The 26,777-nt window shown below is 43.8% G+C and overlaps 1 protein-coding gene and 2 gene segments (V, D, J or C); 2 read left to right on the top strand and 1 right to left on the bottom strand.

Annotated features, from left to right (window-relative positions):
* The first annotated feature begins 346 nt into the window (after positions 1 to 346).
* On the top strand, positions 347 to 26,777 carry LOC120410845. The segment is given in 8 exon segments: positions 347 to 485; positions 912 to 1,209; positions 5,334 to 5,340; positions 19,846 to 19,885; positions 22,721 to 23,056; positions 23,436 to 23,453; positions 24,561 to 24,667; positions 26,454 to 26,777. Coding segments are annotated over 8 exon segments (876 nt in total).
* Positions 2,655 to 5,233, bottom strand: LOC120410458 (trypsin-like). The gene is given in 6 exon segments (XM_039556783.1): positions 2,655 to 2,876; positions 3,263 to 3,399; positions 4,027 to 4,144; positions 4,146 to 4,281; positions 4,893 to 4,933; positions 4,935 to 5,233. Coding segments are annotated over 6 exon segments (864 nt in total). The 5' UTR covers positions 5,145 to 5,233.
* On the top strand, positions 13,704 to 14,277 carry LOC120410844. The segment is given in 2 exon segments: positions 13,704 to 13,755; positions 13,890 to 14,277. Coding segments are annotated over 2 exon segments (348 nt in total).

Here is a 26,777-nt window from a genome sequence, read left to right as displayed (position 1 = left end):
GTGAGTGTGAGGGTGGCTGCAGAGGACACAAACAGCAGGACACAGACACGAACACGCATTCCTGGGATCTCCTTCCCTTCCCATCCTTTTCTGCCATTCTGTGCATTCCTGTGCACACGCTCAGGCTGCCACACAGCCCCATCATGCTCCCTGAGAGCACTGAACTCTCCCACCTACTGAACTCCCACCTGCTCGTGCACACCCACGCTCACAGCCAGCAGGAAGCCAGAGGAGCAGAGCACATGCACCTCATGGCTGCCTGCAGGTGTCATTCCCCACCGCTCCCGGACAGCCAACTGCCTTGTCACATTTCAGACTCCCTCTCCCTCCCCTGCCCACCCACTGAGAGACGCATCTCTTCCTCTCCTCCTCTCCTCTTTGCACATCTCCGTGTCTGTGCTGTCACCAGGCCCAGGTTGCTGGAAGGAGGTGGCCTTTCTCTATGGATTTCCCCCGGTTCCTTGTGGCCATCCTGCTGCCTGTGGGTAAGTGGGCTTCCCTTCCCCTTCAACAGCTGCACTGGAGCTGCTGCTGCCTCCTCACCTGTGCCCCCAGTGCCCCTTCCCCAAGGCGTCCAGGGGGGAGGATGGGCAATGAACCAAGGGAGCTTTTCCACCACCTATTGAATCAGGAAACTCTGCACAGCTACAGATTTCTTTTTTCCTGTCCCATTTCAATACTTCACCTGAAAGTACAAAGTCATTCTTTCTCAAAGCAGATTTACCATTGTATTTAAAACTGGTTTGTTTGGGGTTTTTTCATCCCATGTGTCTTTTTTTGCAGAAACAGGGCACTGTCCCATAGCTTTCTGGTATCCTGGTGGCATTCCATCCCATGACACACTTCAAGGATATGTATTTTTGTCCTCTTCAATGTATTTCCTTCCCCCATTTCTTCTTCTGTCATTCCAGGCTGGGCCCTTAACCAATCACCAGATACAGTTGTCCGGGAGGGAGACCCTGTGACTCTGGAATGTTCTGGATCAGGGAGTGCAATCAGGTCCATGTCCTGGTACAAGTTGCCCATGGAGAAGGGTGCCAGCATGCAGTTGGTTGTATATTCAGCTGCAGGTAGCAAAGCAGATATTGAGAAGGAATTCAGAAATCACTTCCAGAGTAATGGGACTCGGAACAACCGTTTATCTGTGAAGATAGATCATGCCCTACTCAATGACTCGGGCACATATTTCTGTGCTGAACAAGATCCACAGTGACTCAAAGGCTGGTGCAGCACAGCACAAACCTTTCCAGGCAAACAGGGATCTGCCACCAGCACACACTGAGCCCTGTGTTTGACAGAATGCCATTTTCTTCACTTGCCCTCCAGCTCTTCAGGAGAGACGAGGTTATGCTTGTCTGTCTTTCTGTCTGTGCATCTGTCTGTCTTCTTCATGGTCTCTAGCAGCTTCTCTATTCTTTCCCATGGGGGAATCACCTTTTGACTCTCCTTTCTCTTGTCCTCACTGTCTCACCTCATTTCTCTGCCATTCACAGAGAAATACTCTGTCCCCCTGACCTTTCCTCTCCATCCTCCGACACCTTCCTATTTCCTTCATTCTCATCCATCTCTCCTTCCTTTCAGTCTGCTACCTCAGCTCATGCAGAAGCACCATGTGGAATGCTTTGCACAGCGCCTTCCTTCTCCACCAGCAGGAAGGACAAGGCCAACTGGTCCTTGGCCCCACTGGTCTCCAGGCAATGGGCACACTGCTGTGCAGCAGGGACCCCAAGTCACACCACTACCCTGGCATCTGAAGAATCTGATGTTTGTGATGTAGCCCAAGTTTTGAGAGTATCCAGGGACTGTAGGTAAAGAACCCCAGGCACCAGCAGATGCTCATGGCTACCATCACTCTCTGAGCCTTTTTTCCTGCCCTCCTGCAACTTTCATTTCCAGTCCTCCTTTGAGGTTTTTTTTTTCTTTCCTAGATTTTTACTTTTTTTTTACCTTCCTGCTCTCCTGCTTCCTTCCTTGCCTTCCTCCCTTTCTGGCATGTGTGCCAGCTTCCCTCCCATCCTTAAGTCCTTCCTTCCTGCAGCTTTTCTGCCCTCCTTCCTCACTTCCCACCTTCCTCTCTCCTGGCCTTTTCTTCTTGGGATTTGGGATTGTAAGGCCTTGTTCTCAGACTCTGGAAGCACAGAACATGACATCCCAATCAGCCTCCTGACAAGGACCAACTCTTTCACGTGGCAGGTCCAAAGTCTCTACTCCAATGCCCTGCCTCCTGCTGACCTCCTGTCAAAACACTTCCTTCCTCCCTCTTCCATTCCTCCCTTCAGTGGTATAAGCAGGCTAAAAGAAAGGATGACATGCTGCAGCTGGTAGTGTTCTCAGAGGAAGGGTGAAAGGCAGAACTTGAGGATGAATTTCAGAATCACTTCAAGAACTGTGGAAATGTGAGCTATTGCTTGTCCTTTTCAAAAAGAACATAAATAATGTTCTGTTCAAGAAACAAGAGCAAGTAAACGACTAAAAGATTCCTGATGAGGAGTCGGTAAAGTGTTCCAAGATCCCTCCACTTCTACAGGATTACAAATATTAAATCCTTTCTCCTGAGTGGCATTCACTGCCTCTGTGCTCCATATCACAGCCCATTGAAGTTCCCAAAGAAACAGTGCACAGAGTAGGGGTGCCTGAAAGTCTTTATTAGTTTTTCACAATTTTTGCTTGTCCAGACCCAAAAGAGCAGAAATGATGAGAGAAATACAGGTCACACCAAAGGAGTGTCTCAGTTGGCAGCTATGGTGGACTGGATCCAGGAGACGTAGTTGCAAACCTTGGTGTAAACTCCAGGATAGCCCCTCTGGGCACATCCGATACCCAGGAAACAATGCCCTGGAGCTCTCCATTGCAGACCGGGACCGGCCGGAATCTCCCTGTGCACACAAAGGATAGGGATATTCAGCAAATGGCATCAGCCTGAGCAACGAGCCAGAGATCCCTGAGATCACTGACTTTGGAGGAAGCCCTGTCAGGCTTACTCTGCACAGAAGTTCTACAACGGCCCTTTCTGATTCCCCTCTCCACCTGATGCTACCGTGCTGCTTGACTTAGCTCCAAGGGCACCACAGCTAAGGATGAGTCAGCCGCCAGTTTTTGTGGTACTTGGCAAACATTCAGGATACGTGCGCCTGAAGCCTCAGCTGTCATTCAAAAACTCAGGTGTGCCAGTGCAGTGAGTATAGCTGAACTCTGTAACGTGAAGGCCTCTTCAGCTGGGAAAAGGCAGGAGAGAAATGAATGGGAGAGGCAGATGATTTACCTGGCAGGAGTCTTTTCCTCCCTCCAGGAATCCTACACACATCATGTTCTTGGTAATTTGCCCAGGGTAGGAATCAGAGCAGTCGGTGGCGGAGAGGACCGGAGCCTTCAGGCACTGCAAGGTGTCCGGGTAGTTAACTACAAGGAAATAGGGAGAGATGGCTGATGGCATTGCTGAGTCCTTTCAGAGCTCAGAGAAGATCTTAGCAGAAAAGCAAATGCTGGACACATTCTGTTTCTTGCAGCCATCCTGCTTCCTCTCAACAGTAAGCACAGCATGGGTTCCTTCTGTAGAGATGCAACAAATTCTACCCAAGGACCCACCACTCTATACTGCAGCCACCTCAACTTTTTGGGTACCTGGAATTCCATCAATTTACAACAGTGGGGCCACTCCTGTGCCAAATGCCCTGGAAGAAACCAGAGCCTCAGGACCGTCTTCTCCTCTGGTGCAGGTCTAGATGTCATCAGTGGAATAGACACCACTCGCCATGCACATCTCTGACCATTGGTGTAAGAGAATGGAGGTCTCTAGTAGGAATTCTAGATCCACAGTCTCGGACTTCACCCTTATTCTCAGAGAACTGACAACTCTGTTGACATGAGCTGAATCCACTATGCTGACCCTACACTGACCCATCGCTCAAAGAAACCCGTGCCACAGCACTTCTCTCTGTTTTAGCCTGTCCTGTTGGGGTTAATGGTGAGGTCTTGGAGACTGTCCCGGGCCCCCAGGGGGCTGTACATTCCCCCAGAGGTACTCACTGCCACTGCTGAGAGTGTTGCCCCAGCCAGAGATCAGGCAGGTGGTGCCAGTGGCCACGCAGCTGGTTGGCAGAGGAATTGTCTGGACAGCTTTGGTGAGCTGGGCTGGGGTGGCCAAGCTTGATGAGCATGATGTCATTGTCCAGGGTGTAGGCACTGTAGCCAGGGTTGCGGATGACTTTAGCAGAGTTGATAAACTGCTGTGTGGATTCTGTGAGAGCCAGGTTGTGTTTCCCGAGCTGCACTTGGATGCGACTGGAAAGAGAAGGCACAGCACGTACTTTACTGCTTAACTGGCAGGTTGAGAGGAACCTCCCTGTCACTGAGTGCACTTGCTCCAACATCACTGCCACAGAAGCTCTCTGGGGCAGGTGATCTTTCTTGTCCTGCAGGGAGCCCTGGGGATCCCCACTGAGACCTTAACCCACTCCCAGTAGGAGTGGTGAATTTCTCCAGGTTTGCAACTACATGACAGCAGTTAAATACATAGCAGCGCTTCATACAAATGTTCTGCAACAAATCAACTGCTCTAGCCTGACTCACTCCTTTTCCTGTTCTCCCAGGGAGAATGCTTTAGCAAGATTCATGCAATTGATAAGAAATCACTTGATAAGAGCTCAGACTTGTTGCTTGATTATCCCCTTGTTATTTCAGACAGTGGCTCTGCAGTCACAGAAACATTTGCAGAAGTGGAAAAGCCCTCAGGATGCTCGGCCAGCTTCCTGAACCATCCACCCATCCCTTGGCTGTGTCCGGTCAGAATGGAGGCACTTACATATTTCTATCTCATAGCTCAGAAATTCCTGCTTAGAAGTGAACTGGAAGACAGAAGTAGGTTATAGAAGGATGTCATTTTTTCCACTCACGATTTGTAGCAGTGAGCAGCTGACACGACCCACTGGCTGCTGGATGAGGGAGCCTCCACAGAAGTGATATCCAGAATTCAGGGACACCTGATAGGGCACAGAGTTCTCTGCACAGGTGTAGCCTCCCACAATCTTATCATCATCATCTTCAGCAAAGGTGGGGAAGGCAACTGCGAGATAAGAAGTGCCATGTGTCAACAGCTGGCCTAAGGTAATCTGGTGCCCTGTGACTGCCTCTTTGAAGCCCCTCATTGTAGGCTCCCCTTCTATGGACACTCAGGGCAGCAGTGGTGGGCAAGTCTAAGGCACATTCATTTGCTGCAGCCTCAGAAAAGAAGGGGATCAGACTCACACTGGTGCCTCTCATATCTGCAACTAAAGCCCTGCTGGCTACTCCCTGAGGGAACATAAGGACATAGAAATGTTCTTATGTTGGACCAGATCACAGGTGTGTCTTTCCCAGGACCCCGTTTGCAGAAACAGTCAAGAGTGGACTGCAGGAAAAAGTCAAACCAAATGTGCAGTGACATTTTCTTGGAGCACCCACCCAGCGTCCAACATTTTGCAGCTGCTTTAGGACTTCCTGGGGCCAGAACAAATCCCTGTGCACTCCTTAGCCCTGCAAGAGGGAGGCAGCCTTTTTCTGTAGCTAATGGCCACATCTCTATAGCTGGGTCAGGAACCTCTATGAAGGCGTTCATTCCCAGGTTGTGGCACAAGGCATTATGAACAGACAGAAGACAGAAAGTTGCAGGCCTCCACCTTCAAACTTCTGCAAGTCGAAACTGGACTTGGCTTTCCCACAATAGGCCACCTTGCAATTTTGCTTAGAAAATCAGCGTCCTATTAAATTACAGAAATAGAAATAAAAAATATACTCACCAGCCACCCCAATAAAGGCGAGAAGCAGGCAGGCCACTTCATGGGTCTTGATTCAACCTCAAGCCCAGGCAGGCCAACTGGGAAGTGGGAGCTGCTAGAAATACGTTTTTGGTAATGGCCTTATCTCTAGTCCCAAGGTTTTCTCCAGACAAAAAGTACACAGTGGAAAATTTGAAGATCCAAATGTGGGCATTAAACAGGCATGGTAGAACGCACAAATAACATACCTGTTAATCATAAACCTCTGGCTAAGATAGAGAGCTATTTTAAATTATTCTAGAGGGTGGCCTTCAATCTAAAAATACATTTTGGCTTTGGAAGATGTGTAGTTGTTTGTCTGTCTGATTCTTATACACAGCACCTGTTGAGAAGAACTCTCAAACCTCTTTCAGATTCCTCTGTGCTGATGGTGTCTTTCTAAAAAATGCATATTTTTACCAGAAGCTGAATATTGTAGGTAGCAGACAGAAAGAACAATGAATTTATTGGAAAAAATAAAAAAGCCAGCAAAGCCAGTGGTTAACTTTGTTAAGTTTATTTCAGCAAATTCCTTTTCTTGACTAATGTGTGTTTTTATCGTATGCGACACAGTGTTTTCCTAAATCAAATTCCTGCATTGTAATTTCAAAAGGGAGGATAGAAAAACTATCCTGTGCCCCCCATTGCTTCCCAAGTTAAATAATTCCAATATGGCAATGCTCAGCATCTCCCTTTCCTAATTTCTCTCTCCTAGCCTGTATGAAAAGATCTGCCTAAGTACCAAACCATGTTTTTATTCATCTTTGGAATGTTCTACAGAGACTAATTTTGCCACACAAGAACTTCAGTATAATGCTGATGTTTATGAATGTAATGTAGAGGAGCAATAATCCTGCAAACACAAATGGTGAGATCTTCTGAAATCCCTCTCTGCAGGAGTGGGGGATTTCTGTCATGATGCAAAGTTTACTAAAGCTTAATGCTTTGCTGAATAATCATTTTCATTTTCCAAGCAGCTGCCAACTTCATCATGTTAGCTCCTGAAAGACACAGGATTCTCTCCAGAGACAGTAAAGAGAAGCCGTTTGTTTGGAGACGCTGGAATAGCTTGAGAGACTAAATAGGAATACTCTTCCTACTCCATTTCTTGATTAATTTTTTTGCAGGCCTGGAGGATTGATACACAAGTTTGTCAGTGTCCAGATGCAAGTCCAAGGCCGGTGACTCCTCCAAGGGGGTGCATGAATTCTGTTGGCCTCTAAACTGGCATCAGTGTACCACTTTCTTACAAGCATGTTTTATCCTGTGACAGAAAGAAGGATTTAGAAGCTTCCTGTGGCAAAGGAAAATGTCCATAATAGGACTAAGAGTGTCAAAAAAACCCCAAAGCTGTCCAATCCTGTCATAACTAAGCAGAGCAAGAAAAGTTTCCAGATTTTCAATAGTGTTTTATTTGATCTGCGGATTTATAATTTCTTTGTCCAAAACATGCCATTGGCATAGAAACAGACTGATATTTTACAACAATATTTTTCCTGATCAATAGCTCTCATATCCTATTAGGTAACTCTTAGGCTACAACTGGTTCCCTTTCCTTCTTTTTAGGGTGTTTCACATTTGGTTTAATGTCCACACAAATTTCAGAGGAATTAGGAATTGAGCATTTGAATCAGGAAGCTTACTCGCCTTTATCTTGGTACTTTTTATTGTTTTTCGTTACTTATTTAATCTACTCTGATCTTAAACTTATAAATTATTCTTAACAGCAGCATGGTATAGGGCTGGCTGATAATCCCCAAGAAGAACAGGATCTCTGTGCTTCCCTATGCTATGTGCTTAAATCAGCAGGAGAAGACTCCCAACCTCTTCCCAGGCTACTGCTAAAGCTCATGGCCAAAGATCTGGATAATAGCTCCGGTGACTCTTGTGTTCCTAAGTCCTTGATGGCAGGTATCTAGTGAACATACCTCACCCAAGTCTCTCTCATTCTCCTAACAGCCTTTCTGACACTCCTAGAGGCTCCCATGACGCCCAGAACTCCAGGGCGTGTGCCCTGTTCACGGGGCAAACTGATGTCAAATGTAGGCAAATAGTGTTTCTGACTCATGATTCAGACAGTCTCGGAGCAGCCCTTCAGGCCTTTCCATGAGAACTGTGAAGGATGAACAGACCCGTCTGAATTACAGTTGAAATCAGAACACCTCTGATGACCCTGTTTTCTTTCTTTAGGAGGGCAAATCCCTGTCTGAAACATTAATAACTCCTTCTGCTCAGTGCTGCCAAACATTCCACAGACCCACTGAAAGGCTTTTTACAGGATCCTTCAAAGAATATACTCAAGTATATATCCATTGCTGCAAACAAGTTTCTCATTGCATGCAGTGATGCTGAAGTAGAAAGCTGGTGGCTCCAGGGGCACAGGATGGGGGAGGGCTGGTGACTGAAGGGCAGTTGTGTTAGGTTTTATCAATGGACAAGCAATGGCAGCTGGTATTTCTAGAACTCCATGTTCCTAGTTCAAGTATTTCAGTCAGCTGTATCATTACAGGACTCAGATAAAGGAAATACATTTGTCCAGACTGATGCAAGATCCTGGGAAAGAGAAACCTGGTAAGACCATGGGCTGACAGAGATAAAACTTCCCATGAGCATAAAACATGAAGTTTCTGAGCTTAGTCCTTTTACATTTCAGTCATGGGTTTGATCCCCTGTATGAGCCATTCACTTATGAGTTGGACTTGATGAACCTTGTGGGTCCCTTCCAACTCAGAATACTCTGTGATTCTGTGATCTCACAGAGCTTCATGGTGGAGTCACCATTTCTACCCTCTTCCCAAGTGTCTCCTGCCAGTGAGGTGTTTCTGGACAGGCACACCTAGGACTGGGAACATCAACTTCTCAGTTGCTGGGTGGCCAGGAGAGTGTTTGGTGAAGGGCTGTGCATCATCTAGTCTTTGCATCTGTAATCGATATTCAGAGACAGGCTGCTGGCTTATGATGTTCCTGTGCAGGAGTCTTCAAAGTGGGGTGCATGCACCCCTGGGGCTGTGCACAACGATGCACAGAGGTGTGGGGTGGAAGCATTAGAACTTTAGTGTTATACATATATAATTATCAGCTACTAAATGTACATATACTGGGTGTATGTGTTTAGAAATACTTTACTGATAGGGGTGTACAATGAAATATTTTTGGAGAACACTGTTCTAGTACTGTCAAAAAGTATTTCACATGGGGTTTCTTATATTTTGCTATAACATCCAGTGTCCAACAGTGTCCAATTCTGCAGAGCCTTCATGTACTCTCTGACTTCTTCACTATCCTGCAGCAGTTCTGGTTTTTGTTTATTTTTGGGGGGCGAAGAAGGAAAGTTATGACTTCTTTTAGAGTGCCTGAGCTCAGGAACTCGGAAGGGATTCTGGATGACGGTGGCCAGAGGCACTGAGGGAATAAATAGTAAGAAAAGAGCATGATACTAGGGAGGAGGGTAGGAAAATCCTAAGAACGGGGTCCCACATGGCACCAGATGTGGTTATAAAGCCTCAGCCTTTGAGGTGGGAAACACTGTGTCCCAGTAATCTTCAGCAAATGGCTGGACCAGAAAGAAAGGGCTTTGAAAGGACATGGTGGATGGGGGAGATCAGATTTGAAAGGATTTATTTAATCCATCTCATCCAGCACATGATCTGCAAGAGAGCAGCCTGAAGAACCTTCCCTGGAGGGTCTGTGTACCCCAAACTTCTATGAACTGGGCCACTTCTGGGAAATTTTAACATCTCCAAACCTAGAAGCTGACTCTTTGCTATAAGAATATGGGATGGAGAGTTAGGGAAATAAAAAGGAAGACAAAGAAAGACTGGGAAAAGTGTAAAAGTGGTGACGTAGAAAGTCAGATGGTCTGAAAAACTCGGGAAGAAGTTTAGAGGTGGAAGCCAGCAAGGCTGGCACAGTGAAATAGAATGGATGAGGAAGAGGAACTTTCACCAAACAAGCAGACAAGCTGCTTCCATTAGAAATAGAATTAGACTGGACTGGTTGGGGATAAGAGTTGTGAAAGGAGCAGCATGGGTCAGAATGGGCAAGGGGTGACAAGCCTGAGGAGGAAGGATTTCTCTAAGAATTTTCTGCAAAGATTTGGCCCTGGAGAAACTTCCTGTACTCGTGTAGACTACTGAAAGGAACTGGCCTGAGGTGCCTTAAATCCCCTAAGACTAAAGAGCCATCTGATGTTCACAGTCACCACTGACTTGGATACAGTCCTAGTTCAGACCTTATGCACTAAGCCTACATGTAGGTCTGAAAATGGGTTGTCAGTGCTTTCCTCACATTGCAACAGGCATTTTTCTCTATCATTTGGGACAGGGAAGCCCACCTTTGCCTGATACTTGTTTCATTACATTAGTTTCCAAATCCAGCACAAACCTCTGCTAAGCCAGTACTTACTGTTCCCGGTTTATGTTTAAGACTCTTCAGTAGGAATCATTTCCTTATTCCTTTGGTTCTCTTCCATGTGTGCAGCGTACCTCAGCCCTTTCCTCATTGTCATAACTCTGCTACGGTCTCTTTTACCCTTAGGGAGGACATCTCACAGTTTTCACAAGGCTCACTGGTAGGCTGGGCTGACAGGGGGGGGGCTGCCACAGCTCCAGACCCCCTGGTCCAGCTGGTAGTAAGAATGAGAATGTCTCCCCAGTTGACATACAGATAAATACCAAACATACATACATGGATACACAGCTGAACACACAGATCAATGCAGATGCACCCACAGAAACAGCACCAAGGGCCTCATCTTTTGTCCCTCTTTGGCTGGGGTCCATAGTGGGAAATAAGGGTTCTAGGCAAGGGTTCAATAGTGGGAAATACATGTATACATAGGCACAGTGAGCAAGCTTTCCATAGGTTTCCATGCTTAGACACTGAGTCCTGTGGCTGGCACTGGACCCCAGTCAGCACATGTGCCGGCCCTTAGACCTCTGAGCCCCCAGGTTCTGCAGCCCCACTTCAATTGCCTTTATGTCCACACACACACACAGAGCTCTCACACATCTCCCTCTCCAGTAAATGCCTGGGACTCCCCTGCTCCCTACGGTTGCCACCTCTCACTGTTCTTGCCATTAGAGACACACACCTGGAGCCCAGGTCACCTCACTTACTTGGCAGATAGTCTGGCTTCACGTTCACCAGTGATCACACACTCACACACCCTCCCTCGCCCAGCTGCCAGCATGGTGAGCACATGGCCCTTCTTGCCTGGGCCCTACTCCAGTGTCTGCTGCTTAAGTTCACTCACTTTGGTCTCTCCAGCTGCTGGTGCCTGTGGTCTGACTCCAGCTCCTAGCCCTTAGATGTCCAGACACAAAACACATGCACACAGAACAGACGGTTCCTCCCTCAGGTAAATACTTAGAAATGGAACTTAGTAAGACATGGATACACTGAGCTAAGCCAGTACAAAGCATAGCCAGACAAGCATACTCATCAGCATCCTGTTTATCTGTGAGTGGCCCCTTTTATAACTGTATTCCTCCACTTTTCTGCATCTGTTCTTCCCCAAATACAGTAGTTCAGGGTCTTACTTGGGAAGCTTGACCATACCTGTCTTTATCTTGGTACTTTTTTGTTTTCTCTTCTTTCATCTTTAATCTTAAAAGAAAATAGACTGAAAGAATTAGACATTCTGAACTGAAAAATGAAAGGGTTGTCAATTTAGCTACTCTTCAAAAGGCAGTAACATAGTAAGCAATTCCTGAGAGACACGCTAGAGGTCCTGAGTTACATCTTCTAGGTACATCCTTCCTTTGGAGAGTCTTCAATCATCTTTTGTTTCCTGAGACAGAAAAGTTACTCTGAATAAAAATCTTCATCCTGGAATGAGTAATAAATTCTAACATATGTGATTAGAGAAGAAGATGTAGCCCAAATGCACTGAAATGATTTTGCCTTGTCTCAGAGTTCTTACACAGCATCATCTTAGTATTAATTCTCACAGTCTCCACGATCTGTTTCATTTCCCATCAAATCTCCAAAGCGGTTTCTCCCGCCACGACTTAATGTCTGATTACTACTGGAAAAAAAGGCTTTAAACAGGTTTGGCATGACAGACAATAATCAAACTAAAAATCCTTTGCTGTCTCTGTGCAAAAGGCATGCATTTTGGGACATTGATCAGAGCAGGAGTTCTTATGGAACTGTCTCAACAGGGTCCATGGAAGTGTCTAACAGTGACCCATCCTAGCAGTAAGGTGAAAGGGCAAAAGATCAATAAAATCAAATGAAGAACAAGTAAAATCAAAATAAACCTTCCATAAAAAGAAGAAAAGGTTGTGAGGAGTAAAAGCTAAAAATATGCATCAAAGGATAATCGGTGTCGAAACATAAAAGAATATGGAAGGATATTAAATTTATTCAAATTTATTTGCTAACTGATGTATTGATTTGGAAAAAAAAAATCAAAGAAAAATGTAAAAATTATGGAAGGTAATTAAAAAACCAAAAAGGTCCATATCACCTGCAATTCCTTGACAAGTCACTGAAACTGTAATGTCTCCAGCACAGGGCTCAGCCTCACTTCAGCACAGGTAAGGAATAATTTCTCCTGAGAAAACCCACAGCAGCAAGAAATGGCCAAAACCATACTTCTTAGATGCAAAGTGTCCATGACACTGGAGATCATACAAAATTTTTATACACCATATAAAATGCATTTTCGTTCCTGACTGAGAAGAAGCTATAGCTTCTCAGGTAATTTCTGCTAACTCGCTTATAAAGAAGGATTTAAAAAGTGAGATAGGGAACATTCACTACCAAGTTTTTGAGATTCCCACTGCTCTGAATCATGCAGGATTCAGGAACTCAGCCTTAGTCCCAAAGAAAGTACAACATTGCCAGGCTCACAGACAGAACATGCCTTTTATATAAATATCTAGAAGCCAAGGGAAGATATAAATCTCTCTAGAGCATCAGGCAAATATGGGAGAGGGGAAAACAACAAAATGTGAAGAAAAAGAGAAAACCTCAGAAGTATCCCTCAGTTTTTGGAAGATGCAATATCAGGATTACTGAAGATCATTGGAATTAAATGTGTGTGTTTCATTAAAAGAACTAGGGAGAAAAGAAGCAGTTGCAATGATAGAAGCTTTTTGAATCTTACATAATCAGAAAAGAATGGAGAGGTCTATATATAGAACTGTATAGAATAGAATAGAATACATTCTATATATAGAATAGGCTAACTAGGATGTATCTGGCAGGCTAGAAAAAACCAGGAGTGTTCATGAGGTTTATGTTTAACTACAGTTTTTACTTTCAGAAAAAATGGCTGGCAAAGATGTCTTGTTTTTTGTAAAAGTGACTTAGAGCTCCCAGAAAGATTAAATGGCTGGGAATGTGCATCCCTGGCTGGAAAACTGAAGAAATTAGGGTATGATTAAACACGAATTTTGTGCCTTTGCTGTCTTGATCTATCATCTTTGTTTCTGACTAACAAGTTCTGAGTTGTGAGGTACCATGCTCCATATATTAAGAACAACTCTTCAGAATGAAAGAATACAGGTGTACTTTTGCTGGAAAGCCTTCTGCAAAGATGGCCCATCCACTGATGTAAATGAGTCAAAAAGTTATTTATGAATCCACTGATCCCAGGTTCCTGTCTGATGTCCAACACCCAGACCTTCTCAATCATGGAATGACAGCTCAGCATTCAGCCAGCAACATACTGGTCTGCAGGAAATTCCTCATTTTTGCCAGGAGCTCAGAATACTGCCTGTCTTGTGGAAAGGCTAAAGCAGAACTTGAAGCCACTTGAATATGTAGCTTTGCTTTGAATAGCTCACCAAAGAAAGTATCAAAACTGGACAGTCCCTTCTCTCTTCTCCAGGCTTGACAGACAAATCAGAGCAAGGGGAGGGGCATCAATGTCTCTTACCTCATGGTGAGTAGGAACACATTGTCCTGGGACAGCTGAGAGCCATGCTGGCTGTTTTGCTTGCTCTTTTACCTGGTGAGAGACAGCAGATCCATCTGCAGCATGGCTCTCACCCAGGCCATGCAGGGCTAATGTTAGGTAGAGGACCCCTTTGGCCATCATCTGTACTCCTACTCCTCACTCTCTCTTGTTATCTCTTTCTAATGCAGGTGTTGGGATCGGAGCCTACATTGCACAGTGGCCAGAAAAAATCCTAAAAAGAGCTGGAGACTCTGTGACCATCTTCTGTTACCAGAATTACAGTAACCTTGCCTATGTGTTCTGGTACCAGCAGCCTCCAAGAAATGGTTTGAAGTTAGTTGTCAGCGGTAGTACATGGGGTCATAACTCTTACGAGGATGGTTACAGTGAGGCCAAGTTTGAAGTTAACAGAGAGAGTACTGAATACACTCTGATGACAATCAAGAATCTGACACCCAAGGATGAAGCCACATATTTCTGTGCTGCGAGTGATCACACGGTGTAGCGAGGGGGTTGTGCACTAAGATAAAATCCCCACCTTCTCTGAATGAGAGATGGAGTCTTTGAAAAATGTGAGACAGTCAGGAGAGGGGCAGAGGAAGAGCAGAAAGAAGACTAGGAAGAAGTTGGGGGAACAGACGCAGTATGTTTTGAAGGGGCGACAGAGCACTGCAGCAGCCTCTGTCTTCAAAAAAAAAATTATAAAATCAGATCCCTCCTTCCACCATCATTTCTTTTCAGTGCACAGATATGCCCTCAAAAAGAGTTGTTGCTTAACTTTAGCAGGTTGTGGTCAAAAGGACTGAATGTTTATGGAAAGCTTCCTAGTGTCTCTAAAACAAATCTGTAAATCTCAGGGAGTCTCTGTAGTATGGCCAGCTTCTTTGTAGCTGCTTCTTCTGTAAATTCCAAAGAATCCAGGACTGGTATAACTGATGCAATCGCTACTTTCCTGTGAAATTTCCCACTAAAAGGATATCATTGTTAGAAAATATGTCCCTAAATGTTTCTTCCTTACATGTTCTAGTTTTATCTTGTCTGAAGTCTTATGCAGAATAGCCTCCAAAGCCCAAAAAGCCTCCTATGAAAGACTTGGAAATAAAAATCAAGGATCTGTGTCCCCTTTGTTCTCTCACTCACATTTATTTGAATTCATGGCCTGCAATTTCCTTTTGACAGGCTACAATGAAACATTAAGGTGAAACAAGACTGGTCTCTGCTGGCATGTCTTGGAAATTGCCTTTTGAACATGCCCTGAGGAACTGATAGCACCACATAGTCTTTAAAAACTAATAGAGGGGTGACTTCCTTCTTTTTAAATGAAAGACACCTCATGGAAGAGAGTCTGTTAGTGACAGTAAGGACATTAATAGAGCTCTAGACTGGAGAGGAAGACAGAATAATCTTAAATGAATTTTAGTACAATGGGTTAAGACCCTGAATAAATTGTGTTGAGATGAGAGGCAGACTAAGACCGAGGCAGGAAAAAAATATTCCACTATTAGTTTTATTATTTGGCAGTGACAGCCAAAAAAAATCCTAGAAGTATTTTTGGAAAGAATTCAATATATACAAACAAATGTTCGATATAAACAGACATAATTAGTGACTTAAGTACTCAGTTTCCTGTTGTAGAAGAGAGGACAACCTAGGGCATTCCGAGATGACCTGTCCAATACCTTGTGTTCTCTAGTCCTATCTCTTGATCCTACATGTTACAGCTTAGTCTATGTTTATCATTCCCTTCTCTGGGACACTAAGGGCTCTCCCCAGCTAAACAGGCTATATCAGAAGTTATGGCTTCTTCTGTGAAATCTGAAAATAATAGAAAAAAAAAAATCTGTGATTTTCCTAGTAGAATGACCTTGTTTTGAAGGATTTTGTCCTGTGCTTTACAGTCTATCTTTCATATCAAGACCAATATGAAAAACATGTTTACTGCAGGTACTTGGTTAGGTTGGTAACTATGTGTTGACACTTTGTGAGAGAAGACTGGGCCTCTTATGCTTAAGGGAGGGAGATAAAAGTAGCCTGTTACCTGTTCCCATCAGTTCCCATCCCTTCAGACAGTCTGCAGAAGGAAGGCTTGCTCTTACTCCTAGATGAAGCCTTTTCACAGGAGAGTCACAAGCCCTGGGAGGATGCTCTCAAGCAAGACCAAGCTACCAAGACAGACACCAGCCTGTAGTAAGCAAATTACCCACATTGCAAACCAGTTGCTGTGGGCTTGAAGTTGGTTTGTCATCCTGGGGGCAGAAGAGAGAAAGAGTGGAAAGGAAAGCAGCCTGGAACACTGCCAGGATGCTACCAAGTGAAAAATTACTGCATTTAAAGCCAAGCAAGAAAAGAAAAACAAGTGTTAGCTTTTTCACTATAAGCAAAAAATCTTGAGATTATAAATTGAGGGATAATGGATACACTAAGAGGTAATTGGACTATCACATAGAAATGGCAATGGCAAAGGAAGGATGTGGTCTGTGGTTCTCTCATGGTTTAGCCCCAGGCAGGATCAAGCCCCACTCAGCTGCTCGCTCACTTCCCACCAGCAGGACTGGGGAGAGAATTGCAAAAGCACAAGTGAGCAACTCGTGGCTTGAGGTAAAGGCAGTTTAAGAGGCAAAGCAAAAACTCTGCACAGAGGCAAAGCAAAACAAGGAATTCATTCACCACGTCCCATGGGCGGGCAGGTGTTCAGCCCTTCCCAGGATGGCAGAGCCCCATCACACGTCACGGTGACTTGGGAAGACAAACACCATCACTCCAAATGTCCCTCTCTTCCTTCTTCTTCCCCCTTCTCACCCGTTTCACATACTGAGAATGATGCCACAGGATATGGAATACCCCGTGGATCAGTTGGGATCAGCTGTCCCTGCTGTCCCTCCTGCCAAGTTCTCATGCACCACCAGCCTCCTTGCCAGCATGCTGGTATGAGAAGCAGAAAAGCCCTTGAGTGCTGTGCAAGCATTGCAGCAATAACAAAAACATTTCTATCTTGTCAACAGTGTTTGCAGAACAAGCCCAAAACACAACCCCACCATAGCCACTGTGAAGGAAATTAGGTCTACCACAGTCCGCCTGAACCAGCAGAGGTTCTCATGGCAGTCCTTCCTGGTTGACAAAACAGGGGGTGGAGCCATGGGTGGGATTGTTTTTGTAGGAGGCTGTATCATTGTGGGGACAGGGGGATCCACGATGATACATTTGCCGGGAAGGCTTTACAAAAACCCAGAGGTGCGTGAGCCTTGTGGCACAGCATGTGAAGGCAGCTGCAGAGCATCCTGCAGCAGAGCAGACGTGCTCTGCCTTGGTTTCCCTTAACAGACCTTGTATGCTGGGATTTACTTTCATCACCTGAGAACTGCCCTCTCTGGGAAGCAAGCTAGGAAATTCTGGGATATTGAAATTAATTTTCAGCAAACCACATTGACTGCAGACGTGCCTAAAGCCCATCAGAGCATGCAAAGCAGGAATTAGTTTTCTGATTAATTTTTCCTGATTCACCAATGTTTGCAACAGATGACAAAAAGGTTCTTTCTTAATTTGGTACAAGTGTTACAAGAAGAATTCTACACATGTAGCAGGTATCTCTCAGAGGCACTTCATAAAATGTGTTGGGGTTTTCTCTCTTAAATAAGCCTCCAATATCTGCTGACTGCCTCATGCCTGTGAGAACAAAGGTTGCCTCTAATCCTTGTCCCTACTGTCTCACTGCAGTTCTTCCTAATGGATATCAAGGGTTTGTCTGGGACCAGTCAACAGATTCTTCTGGGCTCTTCTTGTGTGGATTGTTTTAACCTATATAGAAAATTGAATGGGATCCTGAAAGACTATTCAAGACAGCTGGCCTGCCATGGAAGGGAAAACAAAGGGATTTGTTTTAGTTCACTGCCAAAGGTGGATCACCTGCATTCGATTATGAAAACCACAAAGCAAGTATCATTAGATTATTAACTTCACAAGTTACAGGAAAAAAAGGCTTCACGATGCTTGGAATACAAGAATGACAGTAAGGAAGTTCTAGTTGCAGAGGAGTTCTATTTCTAGACAGTGACAACCTTTGGGTATGTCTGCTTGTTTTTGAGATGTGCAAAATGAGAATAGCAGGTAAAATCAGTAACATGACATAGAGGTTGGAGAAAGATGGCAAAAAGAACTTGGGGTCAAATGTAGAAAAAGTAAACAAATCTGGGAAATGCTTTTATGAATTCTACAGATTATACAATTGATTTCAAGCTGGTTTTCTGTCAAAACCCTTCAGACAGAGACTTGAGTGATGTGTGGAATTCCAAGTGCAGAAACGATTTCTTAAGCTTTTGCTCCTAGTAAGCCAGCTGCAGTGTATCCCTTCTCTTAGCTTATGATACATCACTTTGTCACAGTGTATAATTATGGTTTGTCTTTCGGCAGTGGCACAAAAATTACAGTAATGGGTAAGAAATTTCTGTTTTCTCTTGCAATTCACTTCAAATGCTATGTCTTCCCATTCGAGAATTTCATTATTATCCTCCCTTTGATCATTAAACTGGCATTCTCCTGGTGTGCTAGCCACCCTGTCTACTTCAGAGAATAGAATAAGTTGAGTCCTCTAGGTAGGGACACACCTTTCATTTTGAAGAACTGAATGAATGCATTTTCAGTAAAGAAAAAGCTGCCCATAGAAAGAATTAGGATAAGGAGTGGCATAAACAACGTATGCATGACATAAAAAAATGTTTTGTTAATGAGTCAACATGCAAAAATTCTCCAAAAGTATATCTATTCTCTATAACGCTGGTTCTGCTGGGGCTATGGATGATTAAGGACAAGTCAGTGAAAAGCTGTTTATCTGTCTGCAAAGAACTGACTTACAGTTCCACTTTGAAGGGGTCTAGAAAACAAAATGAAGATGACACAAGCCTAAATTACCTTGGATCTTCCCAGGGTAAGTTACAGCATGTGTTATCTCAGATAACTGGGAAAACAAGTGTGCTAGCATTTTTGGTTGATAAAACAGGAAGCACAAATAAATACTCAGCTATATAATAGGCAATACTAAAATCTCTCTGCAGCTGCTTAAGTGCCTGTTGTTATAGAAAGTAGCTCTCCAGAGCAGACCCAGTTTCTTTTCACTAAACAGGCTCACCAGGATGGTGATAAAAATATCATTAAGGACAACGTCTTACTATTTCAGAATAGTTGCTAAACAGCCACTGAAAACCATAAAAAAGAATGTATGATTCGTTTCAAAGAGAAAGAGCTCTCAGGGAATGTTTCTTTCTGAGCCACACTGATGGATTTGGACTGTTCAAATCTGGGGGAAAACAGGACTGCTGCTGAGATGCTGATAACCGATGGTGATCTCTTCTTCTCCTTGCGTTGCACCTGGGAATTGATGCCTCAGATACTTGTACCACATTTGTGCCACTACAGAATAAATTGATAACAAGTGGTAAAATTCAATCTCCATATGAAAAAAATCAGGGATCAGCACATTTTTTTGATCTCCAGTATTTACCTGAGGTGCCTGAGCTGATGAAAATGAAAACACTGATCCCTCATTGACCATAGTAATTTATGCAGCTAAATTGAATAATCATCACCAAGAGAACACAGGCAATAAAAGCAGAGACTTCCTTCCAGGGAAAGAGAAAGGGGGCAAGTTTAGGAACTTCCACAAAGAGCAGAATGGACCAGGACACTGTACTATCTATTAAAAATTATTTTGCAAGAAAAAAATAGGCATTTATTTTACAAATTAAGAATATTCATAATGTTGAAAAAAATTAGAAAGAAATGTGGTTATTTAGCTGAGAATAAGAAATTACTCAGTCTGCACATGGGAAATATTTTGTAATATTCTAATGTGACACCTAGATAAATTGGTAAATATCCTCTAAAGAAATGGTGGAAGCTCCAGCAAGTGATTCACCTAAGCCTGAAGCAAAAGGGCTCTGGACAGGGTATTTCTGATGTTGATCTCACCTGTTCAGACACACAGATTTGCTGGTGTTCCCTTACAGACCTGTTTTTTAGGAGACCTGAGATAAATGTGTTTCTTCTCTTGCTGGTACCACATGAGGGGAGGGTTAGTCCACAGGCTTGGCTCAGAGGACTGGGAGTAGAGGAGAGGTTTTTCTGCAGCTGCAAAATGGTGTGAATAATAAGAGACCGTCCTTTGGCAGTGGGACAAAACTTACGGTCATGGGTAAGTCCAAAGTCAGATCTCTGTGATCTATGTGATACTGGTTTAGGGGACAAGAACATTCTTAATTAAAAGCTGAATGATGATAATTTTTCATACAGCCATGAGAGCAGGATTAATGCTTTACTGGTTGCTTATTAAATGAGATGTGCTATTACAGAAGTGTAGGATTTGGAGGCACAAATGTTGAGGTCCTTGTGTCTGCAGCCTTTGTCTTTCATTTCTGGGAACTTCACAAAGGGAGAAGGGAATAAATAATTTTGTTTCCTCCCATTCTCCAAGAAAATACTATAGAGGTTGGGAATGAAAAACGCTTCTCTGGTCTGCAGGTTTTTGCAGTTCATCTGTGTAATGATCCAAAGCAGCATTTTGGAGGTAGAGTCTGGATTCTCCGGGGTGCTGAATCAGAGAGGGAAAGAGTAATCTTGCTGGCACTTTGCTTGCCTCTCCATAGATGGTTGGCAGGCTGTCTAAAGTTGCTTTGGGGTGCTTGCTTCTGCTAACAATCCTTCTCACAACTTCTACTGCTCAGCAAGGACTGTGTTCTTTTTCTCTCTGCATACTTTTCTACCGTATTCTTTTTCCTTGTCCCCATTTGCTTTCTCTTTCTTCTCCTGTCCCAGCAAAGGATTTAACATCACCTATATCAAGGCAGGTTGGAATCACAGGGCAAAGTTACCTTTTCCATCTGCTACTGCCCCATCTGATAGCAAAGTGTAGAAATACTCAGTGGTGCCTGATCCTTTAAACAGTACCATTTTAAGGAACAATGTGGCTGGCAGGAAGAGCATAATGACACTGTGCCTTATAGCCTGACTTTGTACAGCTGTGCAAACCTGCAGCTTAACTTTGGAGTTGGCACTGTGCTCAGAGTTATAGGTAAGGAGTTGTTCTTAACCCAAGTGTTCCGTGAGGGGAACACTTGAAAATTTCCCTTGCATGAATGATATGTAGCATATACACAGATGATTTTAAAATAAAAGTAGCAGGGAAAGATAACAAGAAATTATGAAACTGACCTTGCCATGATGGGAATGGAGGAGCTGTGGTACTTTTCTCTCAGCTGGGTGAAAACTGTATGACAGGGAATGCATGAGTTTATGCATGGAAGTGATCAAGCTTTGTGTCAGTGTCTACCATGAGCAGTGTGGAAGACCAAAACAAAAGGGGCTGCTGATCAGACTTTTCCTTCCAGTTCTTGCTCTTACCAGTCTCCTTATTCCATTTCAAGCATGCTCATTTTCTGGTTTTCTTTGTCTTTCCAGTAGTTTCAGTAGTTTTATCATTCTTTCTTTCTGTCTCCATTTTTCACCTACCTTCCCCTCCTTTTTTTGTTTGTTTGTTTCTTTCTTTAGTCTTTTAAACCTCTCCTTTTCTTTTGTGTCTTCCTATCTGTTTCCATCTCTTCACTCATTAGCTGTTTAGGCTAGGAGCAGAAGAATCTGTCAGAAATACTTCTGAATAGGAAAAGAAATCCTAATGCCAAGTACTAGAAGGGAGAAGTAGAAGCGATCAAACTCTCTTTGTACCCACTGGAAGGAAAGCAGAGCAGTGCTAAACCTTCTAGGCAGTCCTCTCTATTAACATCTAGGTCATCTAAAGTCTGTACAAGCCCACACAGAGGCAGCCCAGGGATCTTTGCAGAGTGAGCACTGGTGGTCACGATTAAGGCAACATTTGAATGTAAACATGAGGGCTTAGGGGACAAGATCCATGCAAGATATTAATTTCTGCTAATTCTGCTAGCTCTCTTCCTCTGCAAAGGAGAGAGTGATCAGGAAGAACAGCTACAATTTACAGTGCCTTCATACAAAAAAACCCAACCTGGAGTAATAATTTTCTCTTTGGCTCCATAGTTTTCTCTGCCTTTCTTTTTCCAGCGGCACTCTACAGATCTCATGGGTTTCTCATGCTAGATGAGCAAAAAAGGCACTCTAAAATAGTATATGGAAAAACCCCTGGCTTTTAGGGTCACTGCTTGGCTTCTGAGTAATTTCTCATTGCTGTCTTGTACATGCTTTTGACTGAAGTCTGTTCTCATTAGCCTTACAAGTAGGTATTAATCACTTTAAGGCAGAGAACAACTGTTGGTTTGTGAGTGTATAGAATCCTGCATCATTGGGATGAGATTTGGGAGAGTGGGTAGCCTAGGATCAAGGCTTCTTGTACCTAGGATCACCTAAATAATAAATTACATAAAGAGATGTTTAATATTCTTAGAAGTGGATTGCACGTTAAGATAAAAGGCAAAACCTGTCCCTGGCAGATTCATGTTACCTGCTTCAAGTGTTCTTGACTTCAGACAGTGAGAAAGATCAGCTCTTTCCTTCCTTCCTTCCTTCCTTCCTTCCTTCCTTCCAAGTCATCTCTTAGATGGGGGGCCAAGTAGGGTATCCCATGACAGTATAATTCTGAATGCTGCAATGACCACCATGTCTTAACTCCATCTCCAGGAATGTACCTCAGCCTACTGAAGAGACTCCTATCTATTAATACAGTATTGCAAATACAGGCCTTACAGCAAAACTGGGGACGTTTCTGCCCACCTGTTTGCTCAGCTCCTTTCCAGCTGTCTATTCTTCTGACAGAGGCAATACAAGAAATTCTTAGGCTTGTGCATTTCTGTGGCCAGACCCTTTATGTTTCTGTGTAACGAGTGAAAACAAATGCTTCCAGTGTCCTGGTGTCTGATATCCAATAGACATTAATTGTCCAATAGACAGCTGCTAAAAGGCCAGGTCTTTCAGGAGTAACAGGGCACAAACTCAGGACCATTTTCAGGGGTTTCTGATTGCATAGAGTGATGGAGGCTCTGGGCCATGTTGCTCTGTGTTTCAGGGAAGAACGATGAAATCATACCTCCAGCTGTGGCCATCTTTTCCCCATCAAAGCAGGAGATCCAGCAGAAGAGCAAGGCCACACTGGTGTGCCTGGCCTCTGGTTTCTACCCTGACCACCTGACTCTGGTCTGGAGGGTGAATGGTGTGAAAAGGACCGAAGGGGTGGGGACAGATGAGTCCTCCACACGGAATGGGAGTACCTACTCACTGACCAGCCGACTGAGGATGCCAGCCTGGGAATGGTTCAACCCTTTGAATCGCTTTGAGTGTGTTGCCAATTTTTTTCAGAATGGAACAACGCAATCAGCGCAAAAATTTATCTATGGCGATGCTGGTGAGTAAAGAAAGTCCCTCGCCATGCTGTACAAGATGGAAATCACTAATCAAAAGAGCATGTGTTACGATATGAAACACATCTATATAGAGCTTCCATGCAGGGTGTTGTTATGCAGAAATACATGTCGAAATATGTCAGTATTAGCATGTGTCTCTTCACATTCCTGGGCCTTTGTACCTACATTGCCATTAAACATCTGTAGTTTCCTCAGGCTTTCCACTGACAAATCTCTCTAGTATAGTAAGTTGTACAGTATAATAAAACACTTAATAATGTAAAATGAATGAGGCAGTGTTTTGTAAATGGAAATTTCTAAAATCTGTATTCTGTTTGCTTTGAAGAGAAACATGACTTTCAGTTCATTTTTGTCTTTCAGGTTGTGCACTCACGGAAGGTACGTGTGGCTTCTCACATAAAGAGAATTTTGCCTCTTCTCTCAGGCAAATATCAGTGTGCATTTTAATTCCAGCTTTACTGACACTAAGTACAACGGGCGGGAGATATCTGCTGTATGAATAGCTTCTACTTTCTCATCTAAGTGATTTGTATGTGACATTAAAAAACAAAAAAAAGAGAAGCAAATTCTTTGGGAGGGCTGTTTGTGCATATTGTATCTAGCTCTGTTTTGGGGTTTATCTCTTCCACATGATTCCATTTTGAAAAAACAGAAGAAATCATGGAATCTTCCTGTAGACTGTAATTTCCTCTTTATCACCTCCTCTGCTCCTAGACACTGACTTCTGTTGGGAATATTCTTGCTCAGCCATGAAAGAAATGATCCCTACTTATCCAAGTGATTTTGACATCAAGATTCAGGATATGACATTCTGAAAATTTCTTGGTGTCAAACTCAGAACACTTCCCGTGACAAGTCACATCCCCCTCCACACTGGTGTCACGTATGGAGGATAGCCATATTGCAAATTACATTTCTCTCCTCTTTGTATACATATTTGCACACTCCTGTTTGTCACCCACTTCTTTAAGGCTTCAGGAATCTTAAGGCTGAACCAAGATTGAGCTGGTATCTCAACAGTACGGCAACCCCTTAAGAGTGAAAAAATCGACAAGAATAAAAGTTCTCGAAGTTATTCTGGGCTTTGTAAAACTTCCTTGAGCAGCACTCATAAGGCCACTGACAATAATGAGACAAAATAAAAAATTGGTATCTTTTGATGCAGCCTATTCTGCATTCCTAACAGGAATGTTCAGATGAACAGCCCAGTTTATCAGTAGGTGTGGCAACACCGCACTTTGCTAGCATAAAGCCAATCTCTGTCTTTCCTGGACTTGCTTTCCCTTTTGGTTCTTTGAGTCCCTATGTTCTGTCCCATCCCCTGCTCTCTGGTGTCAACAGAGCCACTCATTCGGCTCGGGTTCCTTTATGTTGCTTAGCTAAAGATTTCAAGGGTTCACATTTGATAAAAGCTCCATTAGATCCAGCATCTCGTGATGATGATGATGATGATAATTGAATACACAAATGGTGCTTGACTTGCAGAGTCGTACTTGCGGTATGGAAATTCTCTGAAGCTCACTTACCTCATCCTCTGTGGCAAAGCCTTGGTCTATGCAGTTTTGGTGAGCGGTCTGGTGTGGACAGCCAAGGTAAGTCCGAGTGCCCCTGGAAGGCTGGGCTTCCTCACTAGTCAAGGAACAGTGGATGCAGGCTAAACCTGCTCTCAGAGGTGTGGTTGTTCTGCATGGGCTCTGCCAGGCTTTGTGCAGTCTGGCTTGAAAAATCACAAGTGATGGGTTTTCTATTACTGTTTTTCCAGGACTCAAATAAAATCAATGCCATCTAGCAGAGAAATTCCTTCTCACAATCCTCTTTAAACACGTGAAAAAGATGAGAATTAAGGCGAAATTCTCCAGAAAGTAAATAAGGGAAATATCAGCTGTATCATGCTTTTCCGTAACCATTGTAAAGGGGCTTATGCCTGCAGTGAAAGTAAGAAGCAGTTTTTTTGAGGTGATACAGGGGATAAATCTGATCAAACCTTTACAAGGACTTACAAAAACCAGTGGGATCAATCTGAACAAATGGGATAAATTGAACTAACTGCCGGGAAATGCTTTTTATTAGTAAGTTTTTTCTATGGCTAAAAGATATACCCAGTGAGAGCAGCAAAAGCCTCAGCACTTGTCCCTTTTACAAGCAGAACAGGGAGATGTATTTGAAAAGTGACCTGGTAGAGTTGAGGGCAAGGATGATGAGAGTCTCAGGTATAGTTTTGGTTCTTTTGCAAGGATATACTGGACGGGGTAGATTTCTCCTTTTCTGGATCATAGTCATAGAATCACAGAATGGTTCAGGTGAGAAAGAACCTTTAAAGGTCATCTAGCTCCACCTCCACCCTGAAATGGGCAGGGGCATCTTTTGCTAGACCAGGTTGCTTGAGCCCCATGCAACCAGGCCTTAAACACTTCCAGGGATGGGGCATCCACAACTTTTCTGAGAAACCTGTTCCACTCTCTCACCACTCTCACCTGAACAAATTTCTTCCTTTGATCTGAAGTTACCCCATATTAATTTAAAAGCAGTGCCCTTTGCCCTGTCACTGCAGGCCTTGGTAAAACATCTCTGTTTTTCATAAAAGCCACCCCGCCCCATTTAATGAAAGGCCTCAGGCAGGCCTTTCCAGAGGCTTCTCTTCTCCAGTCTGAAGAGGAGTTGTTGTCTCAGCCTGTCTTCATACACTAGAGCCCTATGGCTATTTTTGTGGGCCTCCTCTGGACCTGCTCTAACATGTCCTTGTGTTCTTGTGCCGGGCCTGCAGAGCTGGCCACGGAACTCCAGGTGCCGTGGTGGGGGTCACCTGAGAGCAGAGCAAAGGGGCAGAATCGCTTGCCCAGGCCTGCCAGCCCCACTGTTTTTGATGTAGGCCCGGATATGGTTGCCCATTTGGGCTGCAAGTACACAAGGCGGGCTGACCTACAACTTTCCATCCACCAGTATCCCAGATTCCTTCTCCAAAGGGCTGCTCTAAAGCCATTCATCCCCCGGTCTGTAGTGATCCTGGTGGTTGCAGTGTTCACGTGGGCCCAGTCTCTAAGTTTGTCCCGGTCCCTCTGGATGTCATCCCTTCCCTCAGACACATCAATGGCCACACAGCTTCATGTCATCTGTGAACTTGCTGAGGGTACACTTGATCCCAGTGTCAATGACACACTGATGAAAGTATTGAATGGTTTTGGTCCCAGTAGAGACCCTTGAGGGAAACCTTTTGTGACTGGTTACCACTTGAACATTGAGCCATTGCTGGTAAATCTTTGGGCAAGGTCACCCAGCCAATTCCTGTATTTGTTTCTGCTGTTTGGTGCTCCTTGATGTTGTTATTATCATTGTTATTTTATTATTCTCATTATTTTACTCCATTTTGTTTTCAATTAGACTGGTGTCAAGTTATCTAGAGAATAAATGAAGAGCCCTCTTCATCACATCAGCAGGAAGACAGCAAGTTCTCAATCTTTCCATAGCAAAGTGTCTATGATTCTAAGAACTTCTGCATATAGTTTTCTTGTGATTGTCTCTTGCCCTCCTGTTCTTCACTTTGTTGTAATCACTGCTGAATTTTCTCTGTACTTCCATATCATATTGTATCCTATTTTATTGTAACATCTCTTTAAAACTAGCACCTTTGTAATGCTCAGAGGCTGAGAACTCATCAAATTGATTTAGGAATAAAGTTTTAGCTCCTTTTCCCTTGAAAAAGCA

This window comes from Corvus cornix, chromosome 1 (assembly GCF_000738735.6).
Source record: "Corvus cornix cornix isolate S_Up_H32 chromosome 1, ASM73873v5, whole genome shotgun sequence".
Classification (NCBI taxonomy): domain Eukaryota; kingdom Metazoa; phylum Chordata; class Aves; order Passeriformes; family Corvidae; genus Corvus; species Corvus cornix.
The sequence above is the reverse complement of the archived record's forward strand: the minus strand, read 5'-3'. Positions and strand labels throughout refer to the sequence as shown.